Genomic DNA, 20,044 nt, shown 5'->3' with positions numbered 1-20,044 from the left:
GGTCTGTGTGGAATAATCTGTATTTGACATTAACATATTATACATCTCTTGTGGAATATTTAAAAAAAATCACAGTGAGGAGCAATTGGCGTGTGAAAAAAGTTAATTTCTGGAAAAAAAATGTACAAAGACATCATGAACTGTCAGCCCAGCATATAGCTCAGCCAGACTTTTCAACTAAGAGTCAGTGAATGTGTTTCATTTTCATTAGCATCAGACTTGCCCTAGCTGGGACACACCACCAGTATTTTCAATCCAAGAAAGACTGAAGGGTTGTTAAATGCCAATAGCAGAGTTGCGCTGCAGGAGACGGAGGTCAGGTTTGGGACAGAAATGTGTCGGGCAGCCCCTGCACCTCCTGCCCTGCAGAGTAGACAGCAAGAGGAGGACAGAGAGTGGGATGGAGGGGATGCTGACCCTCCTCGCAAGGGTTTGCAACAGGGGCAGCACAACACTAATTTCTAGCATGGGTGGTGAGAAGAAGTCTAAATGCCATGAGGTGGATGTTGACCAGGCTCGAGTTCCCTGAGGGAAGACAGAGTCAGGAGGAGATGAGTCCCCGATCCCGCTGTCCAAAGTAGCACGGGCATGTCCCATCAGAAGAAGAGGGAGCACACAGGTGGATGGATGGACGGACAGCCTCCCTCTGAGCCTGCGTCTGCCCAGGAAGGTGGGATGTCGGCACCTCAAGGCAGACGTAGGGAATTTCAGCTCCTACGACCACAAGTTTCAGCAGCTTAGCATTTTCCCCCCTTTTTAATTTCACTCTGTGAATGGGAGATTCAGCTGGACAGACAGAAAATCAGGGACTGGCACATCTGCTATGGAAAGTTGAGTCCTGGAGAGGATGGAGGGTTGTTAAATGCCAATAGCAGAGCTACGCTGCAGGAGATGGAGTTCAGCTTGAACACAACAGGTTGGTCAGGAGACCAAAACAGAGATCTTTTAGGGGCCAAATTCAAATGTAACTTTTCTTTTCCTACCGATTGCGAGGAACATTGTTCAGTAAACCCTTTCAAAATGTGTTGGTCTATTTATTTTCACTGTTGTATGTCCCTGAGGAGGTAGCCCATTAGCCAGACTGCTTGAAGATGAGACTCTGGTAAGAAGTGCTCTCAAGCTACAAGGAAAGCTGTGGAGCCAGGTTTTGGGCCAGGGTGCTGAGGTAGCAACAAGGGCAGAGCCATAAGAGCATTGCCACAACTGTTTTACAAATTAGTGCAAACTGTGAACAACAGCGGCACGTCTCCTGCTGTAATCAGACACAGAGAAAACCGGCTACGTGCAGCCAGCCAGCCAGCAACTAGTGGTGCCGTGCCTGGAGTTAGCCCAGACAGCACCCGGCAAAATGACTTGCTCCAGCCCTACATAACATGGTGGCCAGTACCGTCCTGCTCCCGCAAGGATGCGCCAGCTGAGGAGCCTGTGAGCAGGACACGGACCCGTGCCACGGGGGTGACAGCTCTCTGAACCCCAGTGCCCTCCCCCGGGGCTAGGGAGGGCTGAGATGTGCAGGTTTGGAGGGGGGGGACCCCAACACAGCAGCCTGGTGAGCGAGAGAAATAACACAGACAACAAGGAGACAGGTTGACCTTGGCTAAAATGCCTGCTGTTGAAGACTTAGACTCCTTAAGGAGGAAACTAATAACTGTTTTCTCAGTGACAGAGGAGAAATATGTGAATCCAGGAGAAAGATGATCAGGAAAGACATGCCTATGAACATGAGCTTAGTGGTGTAAGAAAAGATACAGTGGGGGGAAAAAAAGGGATTGCAAAGATGTTTTGAGACATGGGAATGCATCTACCAGTAGAAAGAACGTAGAAATGAAGATTGCTTATTTTAGAGTAAAGGCAAAGACAGGGCTCATACAAAGCCCATTTAATTTTGTTTTGCTTTGGATCATGAGCAATGATAGAGATATACTGAGTAATTAATGATGGCTTGAAGTCAACATCTGATTAGGCTGAGATCTGTGAGGTCTTCATCACTGGCATTTCTGAGTCCACACTGGATCTCTCATAATAGATGGATAAGAAAACTGAAAAGTGTCCCAACAGATTGAGAACGATAAAAGGAAGTCTTTGGGGTTTATACTGTACATCTTGGGGTTTATACTGTACATCAGTAACCTATTTAAGCCACTCCTGCAAAATATACACAGGACGAAGGACTTTATGGCTTGCTATAGCACAAGATCACACTTTACCCTGCAAGACAATGTCTGTACTCAGAATCAGTAAGTGTTTGTGGTTCAAAAAAACTTTTCCAATAGCCAGGATGTTGCGTAATTATTCCTGTTGAGATATGCAGCACTTTTCACTGAAGCAGATAGTACTGGCAGTTGTTGGGGGTAAAGTCATACAGATGGGGTATAGCAATGGACATTGCAGCATAGAAAAATGTCTGTGTTCCCAGGAAAACCATATTTTACCTAAACTCATTCTGAAAAATCACCAACAAGATTCAGTAGTCTCCCAGCAAATTGTCCCAGTCCTTCCCTATCCTCACATGAGACAGCGTATTTGCAAAAAAATGAAACACCTCCTCCAGCTATTTCCTCAGTAATATTTCTGTGCATTGTTACAACACAAAGCACAGTCAATGAAAATTAAATGGGTAATTTAATCTTTTGAGGTAAGAGCAAGAAAGTCTAGGTAAAGTTTCTAATGAAATTTCTTAACGTCAGGACTTCTGAGTTTCTCTTCTGATTTATTAAGGCTCTGTTCCCTCCAGACTCTCTGATATACAGAATTTCAGGAAGAATGATGTCTCCAGGAGAAAGCGAAGGTGAGGTGATTTTTTGATGGGAAGCTAATATCAGCAATAAATATAGGGCAGCTTCTGCTGCTTCTTAACATAAACCTTTCTGAGAGGCTGAATAGGCTTTGCATTTCCTTAATGAAGATACATTTTTTCAATTTAAAATCCTATGCGAGTGAAATACTGCTTTCATTGATGATCGCAGTAGGAAATCAATTCAGTATTACACATTCTGAAACAGATCCCATAAATTGCCATATCTCCTTGAATGCAATGCAAGTCTGACAACCCACAGAGCTGAGGCTCTGTCTCTCTATTTAGATAGCAGACGGTATTCTGACTGCCATCTTATAAACAGAGCAGGTGAGCTGGCAGTAAAGATAAGACTGAGAGAGATCTGCTGACATCAGGTTAATATAGACATTTCTTTCTTGATAGTATTTGATTTTCAGAGGCTCTTGAGAATTTAGAGTTCAAATCTCGGAGATTCATGATATACTGTACTATACAAGGTCATTCATGTCACTGACAACTTTATGGGCAATAGTTCTTGCCGTCAGATAGCATTCAACATGTGCAAACACAGGCTGAAAACTACATTCATTTTCGGCTGTAACGTTGCAGGTCCAGTCTCATGAACTGCTGGGAGCACAATTTATCTTACTCGTGCTGAGTTAATCGTAAGAAAGTACGGGAAAGGTTAGACCTAAGTCTCAGAGAGGGAAACTGTCGTGGTGAAATTAAGGGATGAGCATCGAACCAGAGGGGCTGCTGCTGCTGGAGCAGGGACAGGAGCTCGAGGCTGCTGGAAGCCTCCAGCAGGCCAGTTCCCTCTGACTTAAGATGTATGGGCAGTGAAAATTGGTACCAGCATGCATAGCTCATAATAAAACCACTACGTCTCATAGCCTGAAAACGTGTCATCGGCCTCAACCTCTGAAGTTGAGCTAAGTGGAGACAGACTGTCCTTTTACCTCTATTTCCCATTTTACTACAACTAGTGAAACACCATTGCCTGTCTCATGGCAGAAGTTTACCAAATCTTGGGTCTGAAAAAACATTTCTCCCCTCAGAACAATCTCCATGGGAAAAATAAAGAAACAGAGCCACGCAGGCATTGCAACAGTTGCTGGATCCCACATTTTTCAACTCAAAGAGGTGTACATTTTTAGCTCGGCTGTCTCCAAGCTACTAACCCTGACAATATTTAAACTAATACCAAAATGGGCAAAGTCATAACACTCTAAAAATCCCTTCTCACAGGAAGGTGATGAAAGGTGACTCCCCTCTAGAGTAGGGGATGAGGGAGCAGACAAGCCCGCAAACTTCTCCTCCTGGTGAGCAATATCCATCAAGAAGGACTTTTAAGTGATGCACAACCACCCTTAGGGGCCCTGCTTCTCTCTTGCTCTGCAGTCTGAGGACTTACCTTGAGAAATGTCAAAGCATGCAAAGCCCAAAAGAAGAGAAGCAACTCATTCCTTTAGTTATCTTTAAACCTTGCAAAGGTCAGACATTGAAAGCTGACCTACTGTGCCTATGAAAACATTTGCAGTTCTGTCCTGGAATTCAGCTAAGAAAAATCATTCATGTAATGAACACAGACAGATCTCAGGTGATATAGTTTAGGACTTCTTTTAGTCGAGATGAAGGTTTTTTTAAGAATTTCACACATTTTTGTGGGCTTACTCCAAACCCCTGCATCTGCTTAGATAACACTATTTGCACCTCAGAGGACAAGATGCGTTAGCGTTGGGGGCAGCTGGGCTCAGGGCAAGGGGACGTACAGTGACTGGACAGCCAGAGCCTGCTCGAAGTTGCTACGGCTCCACTAGACCATGGGAAAGAAGTGGCAGGATGCAAAGTCAAAGCTGACAAAAGATGTACATATATTATATACGGTTGACGTTGGGCACTGAAGGATTTCATTCTCACACTAGCGGAAGAATAACAGCCACTACCTTGATTTTGACAGTGAGATTGGATAGACAAGAGGAGGAAGCTGCACAGATACTACAGGAATAAATGTAACACTAAATGCAGGGGAAACCTCTATGTGTGTCTGTGGGCGGATGGATGGGTGCATGTACATCTACAAACACATGTCAAGTGAGGTGTTCATGTATTACAACTTCTCAGGCTGGCGTAAGTGGATGTGGCAATAAACTGTGAGGGAACGGTATCCATAATATCATGCACTGTCTGTGAAAAGGTGTTTTCAATTTGCACTGTCACGTAGCAGCTAATGTTTGGTATCCACAGCAGACAATAAATGATGTCTTTGGTTTTGTTTTTTTTTTATATAATAATTCTGAAGTAAACAACCATTTGTTCCTCTTTCTTTAAAGATATTCACAGACTTATCGATAAAGGAGAAAGTTCTCAAGTGGCTCAGGCAGGTGCAGCTTGTGGACTGTATATAGGCATGACCGCCCCAGATGCTTTCTGATACACAACCGGCACAGCTGGGCAAGGCTGGCAGGACCTGGGAAAAAAAAAGGCAAGAACAAGGACCCCCAACCCCATCACCTGTATAAGTCAAAAAACAACACACACCAGCAAGATTTGCAAATCAGATCATGCACTACACAATGACTTGCTGAAGTCAGGGAGAGCTAAATACGTTATTGTTCATATTTAACTTATGTTGTCAAAATTGGTTCAGCAATTTGAAAACTATGAGCACTAAAAATCTTTTTCTGCATGCATGGCTAGGCTTTTCTGCATCTTTTCTTGAGCAAATACTTAAAATAGCATAAAGGTGTGTGCTCTGGAGAGAGAACACCAGGACGCACAGCCCTTGCTCAGGAAATAAGACAGCTCCCAGCAGTGTTGTGAAGAAAAAGACCCGAGGGATTACAGGGAGCTGCAGAGGGTCTCAGTGCAGACCAACCATAATAGGGTGAATGTGGCAAATACAGTTAGTTGTTCATATATACAGAACATGCGTCTTCCAACTACTGGTGTCTCAGCAGGTACCAGCACAAGGAGTAACTGCAACTAAGCCTTTTTACATGACCACACTGTCTCTGAATATTTATGTATGTCAGTCAGTCTATCAGTGCTCCCTAAAATCATTTCTTAATGTGTCATCCAATTTTAATTAAGTCTAACTGAAAAGAAAACATCTCGAAGATAGAAAGTCCCCAAAAGTTTTGTGCAAAATGGCACCCAGGGCAAAAAAAAATATATATATATAAAATATAAAATAAAAATACAAAATGAAAATAAAAAATAAAAAAATTAAAAAATATAAAACAAAAAATAAAGAATAAAAAGATGAGAGGCCTTTTTGCCCTTCCCTTGCCCTGAGGGAAAGGTTGCCACATGTGATAAACTCTTGTTAAACATCGGAGAGTCCTCTGGTAGGAAAGCTGCCAAAGGACTCGTCGGGATGACGGGGAGGCCGGCTTGGGCAGCGGCTTGCCCGGCACCGCACGCCGCGGTGCTGCCCCGGTGGCTTCCCTGCAGGGTGACGAGGCAGGTGCCCCCAGCCCACCCCACCACGGGCCAGGTGAGAGGCACACCGGGCACAAACCCACTGGAAATGCGGCTCCGTTGCTTCTGCAATCGCATGCTTGCATGTGCAAATGCAACTTGCTGGTGAACGTGTCCCTGCCTCCCCTTTGCTTTCCTCTCGCCGGAGCTGCTCCAGGTTGAAGCTTTACACCTGCTCAGAGGTGCTCCGTTTTCGAGCCCTGGATCAGCCCTGCCCCTCCGGTTTCTGGCCAAACAGTAGCGATCACAGCAGTGTTTGGCAAGCAATGGGTAAAGATGTGTGCTTAAAAGCCTGTCATATCTTCCAGGCAAGCTTCATAATCTGTGCTTTTACTACAGGAAAATTTAGGAGCCTAAACAGGCTGATAATGCCCCTTCTGAGAAGAAATTAATAGAAAAATATGTGATATATATAGAAAAGAGCACTTGTAGCAGTGTCACTGGAAGTGAAGAAAGAAGCTACCATCTCCCAAAGCAGCTAGAAAAACAGAAACATTTTATATTTCACATCACTTAATAGCTAGGAAAAGGAGCAATTAAAGGCAGCCATCTAAGTAACCACAGCAGAAAAATCAGGGGGTAGAAAGAAAACTTTTCAAGAGAAGTCCCTGGGGTGCTTATTTCAAACAGAAGAGCCTCAGAAAACAGAGAAGCAGGAGAAAGGGCAGTTGCAGAAGTTAGATACAGCAAGGTATCTGAAAGCGAGACTGAAGGGATAGGTGAGGAAACTGAGGAAACTTCATTGCTGAAAAGTGAAGAGCAGCAGGGGCTGAAGTGCCCTATAGTGCCTCTGACTGTAGGGGAGGAGAGGGTAACAAGCTGAAATCAAAAAGAAGGTTCAGGAAGAGAAAATCATTTATATTGGAATATTTCTTTATCTACACTAACTCTCAATCACACAGGGCAACTGGAGCAGGACAACTGCAAGCACTGCCCTTGCTCACGCAGCCTGCCATCGCTGAGCCCTGAACATCTCAGGTACGGGGACAGAAGTCACAAGAGGTGAGAAGCATTCAAGCAAAAGTCCTCCCAGAAGGTTTTAGACATGACAAATTAAAGCTCTGCATGAAAAGCCATGGAGAAAGGGAGTAGGACAGGAGGATATTATTAAGCCAAGGTTTCATTTCCTCTGTAAAACCCACCTGTGTGCGGAGGGCCGGCATAAAGTCTACGCGCCTAAAGTCTAAATATTAATTTACCATCCAAGGGCTATTTTGCAGCTGGAAGCGGCCTCTCTGTGGGGGGGAGCGAGCTGTGCCCAGGAAGGCGGCAGGCTGCCCGCCTGGGGAAGCACCATTCATCCTCCCTGACGGCAAAGCCCCGGGGGCATAGACCGACTAAGAGGGTACCAGTGAGCTGGGAGACACAGAGGTTAGAGGAGGATGGGGGGACTGCATTCAGCATGTCCATATCCCAGCGATATTGCTATTGGATGCATCAAGTTCTGGCTGCATGTGGCATGGGTGAAAATGGCACAAGAGGATCTAGATTCATTTCTGCTTAGAAGTTTCTTCCAGTAGACTGGAAAGATAATCACAAAATATTGTAGGAAGGCTGAAAGTAAGCTGCAAAGGGCACTGCTGATTTGTGCTGGGTTTGCAGCCCCATGAACCCCATGGAAGAGCTGTGTGCCGCAAAGCTGAATAGACACCTGGCAAATAGCTCTGCTTTCTCCTGGTCACCAAGGGCACACACACTGTCCTGGTTTCAGCTGGGATAAAGTTAATTTCCTTCCTAGTAGCTGGTATAGTGCTGTGTTTTGGATTTAGTATGAGAATAATGTTGTTGTTGATAATATTGATGTCACTAAAACACTGATGTTTTAGTTGTTGCTAAGTAGCGCTCACACTAAGTCAAGGACTTTTCAGCTTCTCATGCTCTACCAACTGGGAAGGCTGGAGATACACAAGAAGCTGGGAGGGGGCACAGCCAGGACAGCTGATCTAAACTCACCAAAGGGATATTCCATACCATATGACGTCATGCTCAGTATATAAACTACGGGAAAACTGGCCAGGGGAGCTGCTGCTCCGGGACTGGCTGGGCATCGGTCGGTTCTTGGTGAGGAATTGTTTTTCATTTGCATCACTTGTCTTTCTTGGGTTTTATTTCTCTCTCTTTTTATTATTTTACTTTTCATTACAATTTTATTTTTATAGTAGTAGTAGTAGTAGTAGTATATTTCAGCTATTAAACTGTTATCTCAACCCACAAGTGTTCTCACTTTTACTCTTCTGATTCTCTCCCCCATCCCACCGGGACGGGGGGGAGTGAGCGAGCGGTTGGGTGGGGCTTAGTTGCCAGCTGGGGTTAAACCACAACACACACTCATGCCGTTTTTTCTGCAGGAAGCAGGACATTGAGCCACGGTGCTAAGTTGAACACAGGACGGTGGTACTAAGATATTATCAATGAATAAACTCTCACAGCAGTTTTTAATCCTTAGAGTCCCGATAGGTAAATAAGTATAATTTTCCTTCAGTAGACAGGAAAAGAAAGCACAGAACAACTGACCAGTTTACCCACTAAACCCCTGACACTTGGAGGCAGATCTAGCAACAGAGATCTCTTATTCCTTTCTGTGTCATGTGCTGCAGGCTTGAAATCAGTGGAGAAGCTAAGAGAACTTATATATACCATTAAAAGCAGTTAAGAAAATGTACTTAGCTAAAGGAAATAAATACTGTTCTACTTAAAAAAAAAAGAAGAAAGGAAACCATTACCTTCTCGAAGCAGAAGCGCCTGCTCCACTTTGCTGTTGGGTATGGCAAGATCCAGGGCACATTTGAGTTCAGCATTTCTGCATTTCGGGTTAGCACCATAGTCTGTCAGCAAGACGACTACCTCCACGCTGGATTTTCTTGCTGCCGCATGGAGGGGAGTGTCTAATCGCTTCCCCACGTTAACGTTGGCTCCTTGAGTGAACAAGAGTGTGCGGTTAGATCCAGGAGGCAGCAGGAATGGTCTGAACCCGCATCACACAGGCTGGTTTCCACCAGTAGCCTCAATAAATGAAGGGGATGGATGGCACACAGGCCTTCCTCATTTCTCTCAATAGCAGCAGTGCAAAACTCAGCAGGTCAAATACCTGCTGTATAAATGTCCTCTGAGCCACCGAACCCTGTCAGCGATGGACAGAACTGAGCAGCTTGACCTTCAACCCAATAGATGTTCAAAGCCTACCGTAGGCTCTGTAAATTCGTTAATAACATAAAATCTAACATAGATTATCTTAATTTAATTTCTGGGGGAAAAAAGACCCTTTAGGTATCTCATTGTAATAACTCTGGGAGCACAGCAAGCAAAATGCTTTCCCTGGGCTCTGCAGGCGCAGCAGGGCCACACTTTGAGCGGGTGTAAGTCAGCTAATGCACACTGACAGCAAAAATTTGTGCTATCTCAAAGGCTCTGCCTGGACCTGCAGTGATTACTCTTTCAAGCAGCTTTACTGCTGTCTTCATCATCCACTGAGAAGCAGCTGAAGTTAATGCTTAGCATGGCAGTTTATCATGATCAAGCGTTGATTTTGGTCATTAATATTAGCCATCATTGTCTGTGCTTCCTGTTATCATTCTAGAAAACTAAAAGTATTTTATTTTCACATTCAGACAGTCTTAGGGAGGTCTCTGTAATTAGGGCTTTTTTTACTGAGGAAATAATAAATTCTTCATGAATGCAGGTGAAATTTTTAATAGTCTCAAACAAGCCTTACAGACTCGGGCTGCCCAAATACCTCCTGTGGAAATAACCCATGATGTTTGCAGTGGAGAGGCAGCCCGGAGAGACCAGCAGCGCTGGCTCACACCACCACAGCTCTCCCCCTGCCCCTTTTCCAGGCGTACCTAGCTCCAAAAGCTTCTTGACACAGTCTGTCCTCTGGTACGTGCAAGCCACATAGAGCGGGGTCCCATGCTGCAGGTCTTCCTGGTCAATGTCAACCTCATGGGCCAGAAGGATTTCCATACACTCCCTGTGACCTGTGGAGAGAAGAGGAGCTGCCACTGAAGTGCTGTAGAGCAGAATACACCCAGATACAACCAATGAGGCACAAGAGCTGGGAATAAGACAAGCCTATTTATCCGTACCAGTACGGACAAGTTTTTTTTTTGAAAAATATTGCAACATCAATAAAAGATGTATTCCTCGTTTCGTTATTATTGGCTCCACTCACAGCCTGAACGTTACCTCTCTTGACCGCTTCGTGAATGGGCGATGCAAGGTGGTTCCTGAGCTGCGGCTTGGCTCCGAATTCAAGCAGCATGTTGACACAGGCCACGCTGCCACTGCAGCAGGCGTTAAACAGAGGAGTGATCCCATCGATGGTGACTGCGTTGACCTGGGAACAGCAAGACACGCTCGGGAGAATCTGATTTAAGAGGAACGCCCTTGCAGTGTGCTTCATGTGCACACCAGAAATGCACCAGAAAAAGACGCTTGTCTTGTTTAATTTCAGAATTGATTTTGTTAGCAACTTTCAGATTTATATGTTGTGGCACAACATATATAACATTCTCCTTTGAGGTCTGCCCTCTTTCCCTGATAGCTAGTACCATAAGGCAGCGACACTGCCTGCTATGAATGCTTCTCCTAGAGTTGCTCAGGAAACGCAGATTTTAATTTTTTTTTTATGTCGAGAACTTGAGTATCTTCATGACCATCTAGTTTGCACCAACCCAAAGCCAGATGAATGCTCAGATGAAAATGGCTTTGCTTTTTAAATGAAAACATTTACTTCATGTTTAGTACTTCCACCTGGAAACACATTTCCAGCAAGAGAAATTTTCACGGAAACATAGTCTTAATCCCAAACTGAAAAGGACCTCGAAAGAGCTTGTGTTCATATGCATGTGTGTGTGTGTGAGAGAGAGAGAGAAAGAATTTCCTTCCTCCACCTCTGATGTAAAGACCTGGCAAGAACCACCGTCTGCCATTCTCCACTGGGACGTTGCTCACGTTGTGCACAGCGCCGTAGCTGCTATGTTTAACTACGTAGCAAGCCCTCAGAATGCTATTTATGCAGCAAATCTGCATGTCTTTAATTCTGTGGCACACTGGAGAAGAGCAATGGATTATGCAAGCACGTGGCAATTTGTGTGATTTCCAAATCAGGGAGAAGAGGAAAGAGATGGGAGAGGAAGGGCTGGAGAAGTCCTGGGCCACCAGGGAAGTCAGAGGACTTTACTACCAGTGCAAGTACAGGAGCTGCACCGCAAAGGGGTCGGAGCATCAGGGTGGAAATACCTTAGCTCACATAATTAAACTAGCAAGATATTTTGCCTTTAAAGCAGAGAAAGGCAGTGATGTTTAAGAATTTATTGGTTTATTCCGGGTAATTCACCAGTGGACCGTCTGCAGTTGATACCTTCCTAGATATCGTTTGTCCTTGTTCATTTGAACTACTGACTTGTTTACGATGCTGTATGAGTTAACTCCTTTTTCCACAAGGTGTTTTTCCCACCATTACAAGCCAGTCTTTGCCATTTCCAGTGTTTCAGTCCTTGCCGTCTTCAGCAGGCTCCAACTGTGCAGCAGCCAGCGCGAGGCCACGCTCCCCCATGTGAAGCTGCACTTGCAGATTAGCAGGCACACTGGAGGAGGCAGCCCCTGCTCCTTGGTGCCTCCTCTACTTGCTCACCTTCATGGAAAACCAGTGGGGGGAACAGACCTGGCTGGAAAATAACCATGACAAGGTCAGGAGGTGGGCAAGCCGGCATGGTATGGGGAGATACCAGGCATGGGGGACATCTGTCTGCTCGGATTTTGGGCCCAAAATGCAGCTTGCTCTTCCTGAAATTGCAAGGCTCCAACTAAGACTCTGTTTCAACAGCATGACTGCAGATCCCAGCCTCTTCCTTGATCTTCCTCCCCTCCTGCTAATTGCTGAGCTAAACTATTCCTCATCCTGCACAACTTCTAAAACAGCAAAAGGAAAGAAATAGATATGCTTTGGGGGTATTTCAGACAGACTACATGCTGCAGCCCTGCAGCCCATCACTGCCCCCCGCCTCCCCCCAGCCTCATCAGGCAGTTGTGGCTGGAGCTGCTGGAGGCACTGGGGGTCTCTCAGCATCATTTCACAACAGGGCCAGCGATTCAGGCAAGCTGATAACCAAGGGTAAGCAAGGAGGTAAGTAAGTGAAGAATAAAAGTTACTTCCTTGCTTTCCCTCTCTACTGGGCATTGGGTTTAACTGGTAAAAGAGGAAAGAATGGTAAGACAGCTGTTGTGGAGTAAATGGTTTGGTAAAAAAAGGAAATAAAGAAGAGCACAGTAATAAAGGAGAGCAGCAGAACGGCACATTTTCTCCCAGAAGTTAGACAACTGTTAGGCCTGTTGACTTTATTTATGAACAGAGAGCAGGGGAAAAGTAGAAAACAAAAAACACTGGAGCTATATATTATACCAGGAACAGGTTGATTTCTTAGGAAAGCAACAGGTAATTCAGAGATGATTTCTCTGAGTTATGAAAAGGCAATGTCATTAATATACTAAAATCAAGTAAAATTGAGCAGAAAGGAGTTTTCCTTTCATCTTTCTAAGGGATTGAAATTTGGCATACAGTTCAGGAAGTGAACAAATGTATTTTCTTCTATAGAGGTTAGCTTGATTGCCTGTTACGGTGTTGCTCAGTTTCTTGCCATATAAATTATACTTGAAAACCCAGCTGAATGAAATATATTCTTATATATTTCATCCATTCCTGTATCTCCATTTTTAACAGCTATTCTACCTTAGGTCCAACTGGGGGAAATGTTGTTTTATTAGCAGATAAAATGTTTCATTGCTTTAAGCACATCTATTTTTACTTACATGAGACTCCCAAACCATCCCACAGAAAACCAGAGGTAATCCCAGGAATCATTATGGGGGGAAAAAAGGGATAAGACATTTTCTTCAAGGTTATTTTCACTTAGCATCTCTCATTCCTTTTCCATCAATCGTGACTACGTTTCACACACAGAGGGAAAACAAAACAGAATAACAGGGCGACCCAAGCAACCACCGAGGCAAGGCAAATCCATTACCCATGGAAACAAAGCACGGTTTTATTTTTCCCCATTTCTGCCCGGGACGCTCCTGTCCATCCACAGCCTGGCCCTGCCCCACGGGCAGCCCGTCCAACATCCCCGCTGATGCAGGGAGCATCCGTGCTCCAGGCGCCCGCGTCCCCGCCACCGTCCCCGGCACTCACCTGAGCACCGTTCTCCAGCAGCACCTTCGCGCAGGCGACGTGGCCGCCCAGGCAGGCCTCATGGAGAGCTGACACACGGTCCGTCGTCACCAGGTTCACGTCGAAACCCTGCAACGCAGGGCGGGAGGCGTGAGGGGAAAGCCCTGCCTGAACCACGCGGCTCCCCCGGGGCCGGCGTGGGTGCAAAGGGCGGTCGGACCGCGATGAGGGAGAGCCACATCGCTGGGTGCGTGTCCAGGGAAGGTGCATGGGTTGGATTAATGCTGTTCAGTGCTTCAGTGCTCGTCCCCAAAGACGGCAGCTGGTGACGGGGTTAAAGAGGAAGCAAGAACAAGCTATGCCTTCTATTCCTAGTTCTTTACAATGCACGGTCAATCACAGGAAAACCATCATGTTTCTTTAACTTGTAAGGGTGGCATTACCTTCCCTATTAAGTCCAGCACCAGGAGCTACGGCTGGTGGGATTCACCTCCCTGAACCGGGACACTTCTGGTACAGGTATCAGCAGCTTGGCTGGAGCCCTTGGCTCCTTCCATGGGGAGAAACAGGCTCCCATTCATCCCATGCTAAACCAGCTGTTTCTAGTAGGTCAGATGAATTGTGTCCTAAAAATACTTCCACTGACTACATGGGGTTTCACTCAGAGGTAGTAAGTACCTGGTAAACCCAAAAGATAGATGAGACAAATCCCACCCACGAATCAGTTCCTCCTATTTGACCACCCAGGAAACGTTTTACACTGGAAGAAAGAACTGTGATTTACAAATGCCTTACTACAGGTATTTCCCTAAATGACAGTTCTTAGATCTATTCCAGCACAAACAGAAACCAGACATATTCACAAAAGAGAAAGTAATTGTCATACGTGTTTTCCCCAGAATGCAGCTAAATCTCCTGGCAATTAAGATTTTACAACCAAGTAAGAGAACAGGCCTGGAAGCGGTTCCATTTTCCGCTTAATGTAAGACAGTTGGTCTCTACCCGATGTGCTATAAACTAGGCAGCTCACAAGATGGCAGCAATGCACTTCTTGGTACGCAAATGCGATGGGCAGAAATAAGTATCTGTGAGCAATGTAACTCTGTAAAAAAGTCACCAGTCCCGATGCAATGAGCGTTAAAAGCAACCATTGTAATCGCTTTAAGCTAGAAATTCTATGATAGAAAAAAAATCGGTTTTCAGTCATGTAAAAGCATTATTAATGCAAAAGTCATCGCTAAAAATTTCCCATACATTACATCAGTCCAGGGGAATAGATAAAACCTTGAAAAAATGTTGAGATTATTCCATTTTGTAATTGTATAGATGTTTCGTGCTTAATGATCAGCTTCTTCCTTCAAGAGGAATGTCTTCTAGAGACTCCTAATAAGGAGACCTATTCTCAATCATTATTTATATATATATATTTAACAAATGAAACACAGTCATTGCAAGCGAAAGAGTAAGTACCGATATCTTGGGTAAAACAGCAATCCCTTCCATTAAGAAATGGAGAATGAGTTGTAGATCTTACTATAGCTGTTTTCCAAACATCGCTCATGTTAAACCTTGTTTTCAATGTATGTGAAAAATCAAACTCTTCTTTTGGTGCTGGAACAGGCATTGGTGAGTTCTTGAGCTCTTTTAAAACTCCAGCGCTCCATCGTCCCCTTATGTCCAGGCATCCCCCGGGGAGAAGAAGCCTCACTGGCTTTCTTGAAAGCTGTGGTCCTATGGCAGAGACTTCTGAGTGTCCCACATATACCCCAAGGTATAGCTCCATATTTAATTTTATGCTAGTAGTATAACTATATTAGATGCAACGAGCAATGATTGTGCTGCTCCATGAACAGCTTCGTCCCTACATTTATCAAGCTGTGGTGAATCAGCTCCAATTCAGTCTCTACAGACATTGCTGCCTTGATCTCTTTTCATCAGCAAGGACCCTCATCCTTCACTCCCATAATTAAAGGAGTCTTCAGGAGAAGGAGAAAGGGTAGATTACCTAAATGATTTATAACCACAACACTGGGTGCTTCTCCAGTGTATTACCATGACCAGTGTATAACTGGGGCATCTAGTGTATAACCACAACACCGGGTGCCCCACTAGTAACATAGTGTAAGGTCAGCATAAGTGGAGATAGAGAGGGCCAGAAAACCAGCAAAGCCCTGAATGAACGAGCCCTCTTCCTCGTTATCCCTAACCTCTATATCACTTCCTTTTCCATAAAAATCATTTGATATCAGCAAAAGATATCATTTGATCTCTTTTAGCTGCAGCCATGCCTCCGATAGATGTCTGGAGCGGAGGCTTTCACACCGGTAGCTCCACTCCTTGAGGACGTTGTCCATTCGAGCTGTGGCCTCACTGGTAAAAATCATTTACCTTGAATATAAAACATCTGATGGCCAAGTCACAGAGCTTACACTCAGGGAATTAATTTCCCTGCAGTTGTCTTGACTGGGGGGCAGTGGGTGGGGGGCAGTTGCTCATTCGTGCCAGATGAGGGTGTTGAGTTTAAGCAAAGGTGGTAAGGAAGATGGCTGGCAAAATGAAGAACCATAAGAAGAACCATGAAGAACCAGAGCTGTCCCTCTGCAGCTGTCCACTCTCATATCCAGCTTCTTGTCCTTTCTAGTATATTCTTTCCTCCTCTCTTTCTTTTGCCTGAACTCTTGGTTTCATTTGGAGTAGAGGGTTTCAGGCTAACAGCACTCTCTTTAGGATGACCATGCTTGCTGTTTTATAAAGCAAGAAGTACTTTTACAGCTTTCTACCGATTTTTTTAAATAGCTGATACATATATTGTCCCTATTCTCAAGCCCAGTTTGCATGGTTTTTCATTGAGAAAGAGCCCAAGGATCATTGTTTATCATACAGCAAGCTACAAGTTGTAACAGTCTTTGTCCCAGGCTTGTCCCCAGCATCCCAACTAAGCAAACTAATACATGCCCAAAGGCGTGCATGTGGATGTATTACTTATACAACTGTATTTCTTATGCCCTGCTGCAGTCTATATTACCAGCTCACCAACTCACAGATGCAATTCAACAGAAACTACGCTGCTTCCCAAACTTTTCTTTACCTGTGGGCTTTTACCTGTGCAATCAAGGTTTTCAAGGACAGGAGGCGTCCTTGGAAGGCAGCGTCGTGAAGAGGGGATCGGTCTGCCCAGCTGCCTGAAACAGCAAATGCATAAAAGTTAATTCGGGTAAGCAGCAAAAGCAGATCGTGGGAGGACAGGGAAAAAACAGCTGCGTGTAAATGCAGATCAGGACTGAAATCAATGTGGGGTCAGCGGCGAAACTCTCTGATAAATTGATTTCAGCAGAGCAGCTGAGGGCTCAGCACTCCTGAGAAATCTGGCTGCTCGCTAAGGGACCTAAACAAAAGCTTCTTGGCAGAACTTTTAAAAACAGCTAAAAATATGCTTCAGCAAATACCACGAGTTTAGTGCTGCTGGGACTCACCCGGGGACTTCAGAGCCCTGCAATTCTCCTACTCAAAACCATATCAGCCTCCGTCTTTCCTAGGGAGCTTTTGTCACAAATCGTATGTTCCAGCTTCTCTTGCACTTTGTTAAGAGACTCACAGCAGGGAGACGCAGGGATGACTTGTCCATCAAATGAATTCTGGCATGTCCCTGGCAGTTTTATTTCCTGAACTGACAATTTCATAAATAATATCCTCCAGCTCAGACCACCAGGTAACAGGTTTCATTCTCCTCCTCACTGGAAGGTTTCAAAAAAGACATGGAAAAATGAATTCTGCCTGAGGCTTTACCTTTCTTCCTTAATCATTTTGAGTTGTTGAACTGTTCAGATTCCTTCATGTAGGCTAGGCTGCCCTTTTTCTTATCTTAATCTATTCATGTGCCAAGAAAAAAAATTCCTTAGCCTAGCTACTACCTACAGGCACAGTCAGTCAGCCCAGGTTAAATCCCTGCAACTCAAGTAAAGAGCAAATTTACTTTTCCTTATTAAAATTTATAACCATACCGCGACACAGTGTGCAGTAAGCATTTCTCCAAAGGCCAGCTGCATTTACAGTGCCACAGGACAGAAGCAATACCAGTGTTTGCATTCATGCTCTGTTGTACAGCAACCCCATGAGCACTGTATTTGAAACCCTTGTCCTGTTTTATTTTTTCAGCTACGCCGCACACCAGAGAGAATGGAAAGGGTGATTTATCTCCATTTCAGGTGTTACCCGAGGCAGGGAGAAATCAATGAGAGGCACAGAGACATCCCCGGGGACTTGAGGCCAAGGACGCAGCAGAGGTTTTAGACTTGGCCAAGGGAGTCTGCTTTTGTCACCCGAGAACTGGGATGCACTTCACCTCATGGGGTGACGGTTTTCACTATAGTTATTACTTTCGTTTCCATTTATTTAAGGAGCTGTTCCTGGGCTCCTAAGGCAGGAAGCTGGCATGGAAAGACCAGCCGGCACAATATACGACCAGGCTCCTAAGGACCAAATAGCACGCACCAGGCAAAATGATGGAAACAGGAACCAGGTAGGGACTGAGAAACATTTTCCCCAAAACATCCAAAAAACCCCACATCCCTCATCACGCTGGTGACTGAAATAGGCAAGCTCAGGTCAGAAAGTCAGAAGACATTGCAAGTGACAAAACCCAGGGCCCTTATACAGCAGGAAGATTCAGAAGTAACTCAGACAATAGAGCTGTAGTGCCTTATTTAACCTTTTATGCATATAGCATAGCATGTGCAAGTGCATGTTACATGCATTTACAATGCATGTGTATGCACACACATGCCTCACCATGAAAACACACACTGCTGCATACTTCCATGCTAGCCACAGCAACCTACCTCCCTGAAACGTGTGGCAAATATAGTTCCCATACGGGGCACATCTTCCCTTCACAGTTGTGAGTGACATGTCTGAAAACACTGTCTTTTTAAATGTCTACAGAGAAATTAAGCAGCCCTGCTGCTGCTGCTCCTGCTGCGCTACTTCACTGCAAGGAGAAAAGGCTGTGAAGCTCCGCCTGTTATCCAATATAGTGCTCCAGCAACAGCATCACATGATCTTATGCTTTGTAAGATTATCCTTAATGGTTTTTTGCAAATGGCAACTCGCAGATGAAATTATGTTGTGGTCTGCTAAACTTCAAGGCACTTCGGTAAGAACCTGCATGAAGGAAACACTGTTGTTTGCCACGTGGCTGACTACAATTGCATGAAGGCACTTGGAAAAAAATGACAGTAATAAATGATTGGAATTATATTCTGAAGAATAACAAATAAATTAATAACCTAGACATGCCTGTGTATAAAGGCTTTGCAAAAAATGCTTTGCTGCAGTATTTCTCTTGGCCAGATCTTAATCTCTTTGCTCTGGGTGGCCATCTCGCACCACCCATGTTCTACTCACGTCATGTACCTGCTCATGGTGGCACTATTCATCACAAAGTAAGTGCCCAACAAATGAGTCACATAAAAATCTGTGATGTCACAATGCTGATAAGAATCTTCAAGTAGGAAAATATGTCCTCATTAGTAGTAAATGTAAAATACTGTGTCATTTTAATTAGTGGAATTACCAGGCATGCAAATGCATGTCTACTCATTATTATGGCAGTGATGTGAAGGAGTAAAATCACTTGGAAAAAAAGCAAAAAAAAAAAAGACCTACTAAATAGCCTACTAAATACAATATATTCCCGTGCCGTATATTTTTCAGAATAATTTTAGCTGTATTCCTTTTTATCATCTGATTTAACGAAACGGATTCTTGGCTTGGATTCATAAAATCATTAGTTATATCCTCCTAGTATCTCCTTTCAGAAAATCAACATGCTAAAAATTTTCCCTAAATATTCTCTGGCAGTAAAGCTAGCTATTTAGTAAAACCATCTGTAACCCCCACTAAAGAATGCCTTGCTTCCGAGAACAATCTTTTTATTTACCGTAGTGCCTTGAGCAAATGTTGTCCTCATTCTAGCTGGGTAATTGTTGGAGTCTCATATTTTGCACACCTAAATCATGCCAACACATACTGACACTGTAAAGACCCCAGAAATGGAAGGCACTTCAGGTTAAAACATTCACCCATGCATTTAGCAACAGATTCCTCATTTCATGGCAATTCAATGATTTAAATCCTCAAGTTACAAAAATGTAGCAAATATACATTTAAATGTTAGTGTGTCCATATTTTTACTTTACCTGGGACTATTCCATAGATCTCTTCTGCTATCCTGGCAGCCTCTTTTCTGTTGCCTTTAACAATATAGAAATGGGTCAGCAAAGCCAAGGAAATCTTAATTAAAAGCTTGAAGCAAAACAACGCAAAAATGGCAAAATAAATGTTAGTGAAAGCATGGAGTATTGAACTGCCCTCCATTTTGGTTTGCTCTTTGAATAGTTTCTCAGGTCGGCTAAGTTGCACCAGGCTATTCTTGGTATCGTATGTCATCTATTTTAAAGCCTCCAGAACCTGCTGTTCCTCAGTTACCAAAAATACATTCGGGTTTTATTTGGTATGGGCTATTTGATACTAAATAACAATACCAAGGATAAGATAGTTTGAACATCCCGTGCTATACAGGAAACAAACAGAAAATCCTTTCCAAACCCACAGGA

The 20,044-nt window shown here is 44.2% G+C and overlaps 1 protein-coding gene across 1 annotated transcript; it reads right to left on the bottom strand.

The window, feature by feature from the left end:
• Positions 1 to 5,022: 5,022 nt before the first annotated feature.
• ASB11 (ankyrin repeat and SOCS box containing 11) lies at positions 5,023 to 19,820 on the bottom strand. The gene is made up of 7 exons (XM_075135086.1): positions 19,628 to 19,820; positions 16,533 to 16,612; positions 13,452 to 13,559; positions 10,445 to 10,595; positions 10,102 to 10,236; positions 8,983 to 9,174; positions 5,023 to 5,246 (listed from the first exon to the last, which is right to left on the bottom strand). The coding sequence occupies exons 1-7, from the start codon at positions 19,803 to 19,805 to the stop codon at positions 5,122 to 5,124; spliced, it is 969 nt and encodes a 322-aa protein (XP_074991187.1). The 5' UTR covers positions 19,806 to 19,820; the 3' UTR covers positions 5,023 to 5,121.
• Between the last annotated feature and the right edge of the window lie 224 nt (positions 19,821 to 20,044).

The sequence above is a fragment of the Calonectris borealis genome, chromosome 1 (assembly GCF_964195595.1).
Source record: "Calonectris borealis chromosome 1, bCalBor7.hap1.2, whole genome shotgun sequence".
NCBI classification, from domain to species: domain Eukaryota; kingdom Metazoa; phylum Chordata; class Aves; order Procellariiformes; family Procellariidae; genus Calonectris; species Calonectris borealis.
The sequence above is the reverse complement of the archived record's forward strand: the minus strand, read 5'-3'. Positions and strand labels throughout refer to the sequence as shown.

What these genes read in the sequence shown, in the direction of transcription:
- ASB11 (XM_075135086.1), bottom strand. Translation starts at nt 19,805, where the DNA reads ATGGAGGGCAGTTCAATACTCCATGCTTTCACTAACATTTATTTTGCC. An exon ending in CAAGAAGCTTTTGGAGCTAG is followed by an intron (nt 9,175 to 10,101) that starts GTACGCCTGGAA and finishes TGTTCACTCAAG; the next exon opens with GAGCCAACGTTAACGTGGGG. An exon ending in GGCGCTTCTGCTTCGAGAAG is followed by an intron (nt 5,247 to 8,982) that starts GTAATGGTTTCC and finishes TTTTTTTCCCAG; the next exon opens with GTCCTGCCAGCCTTGCCCAG.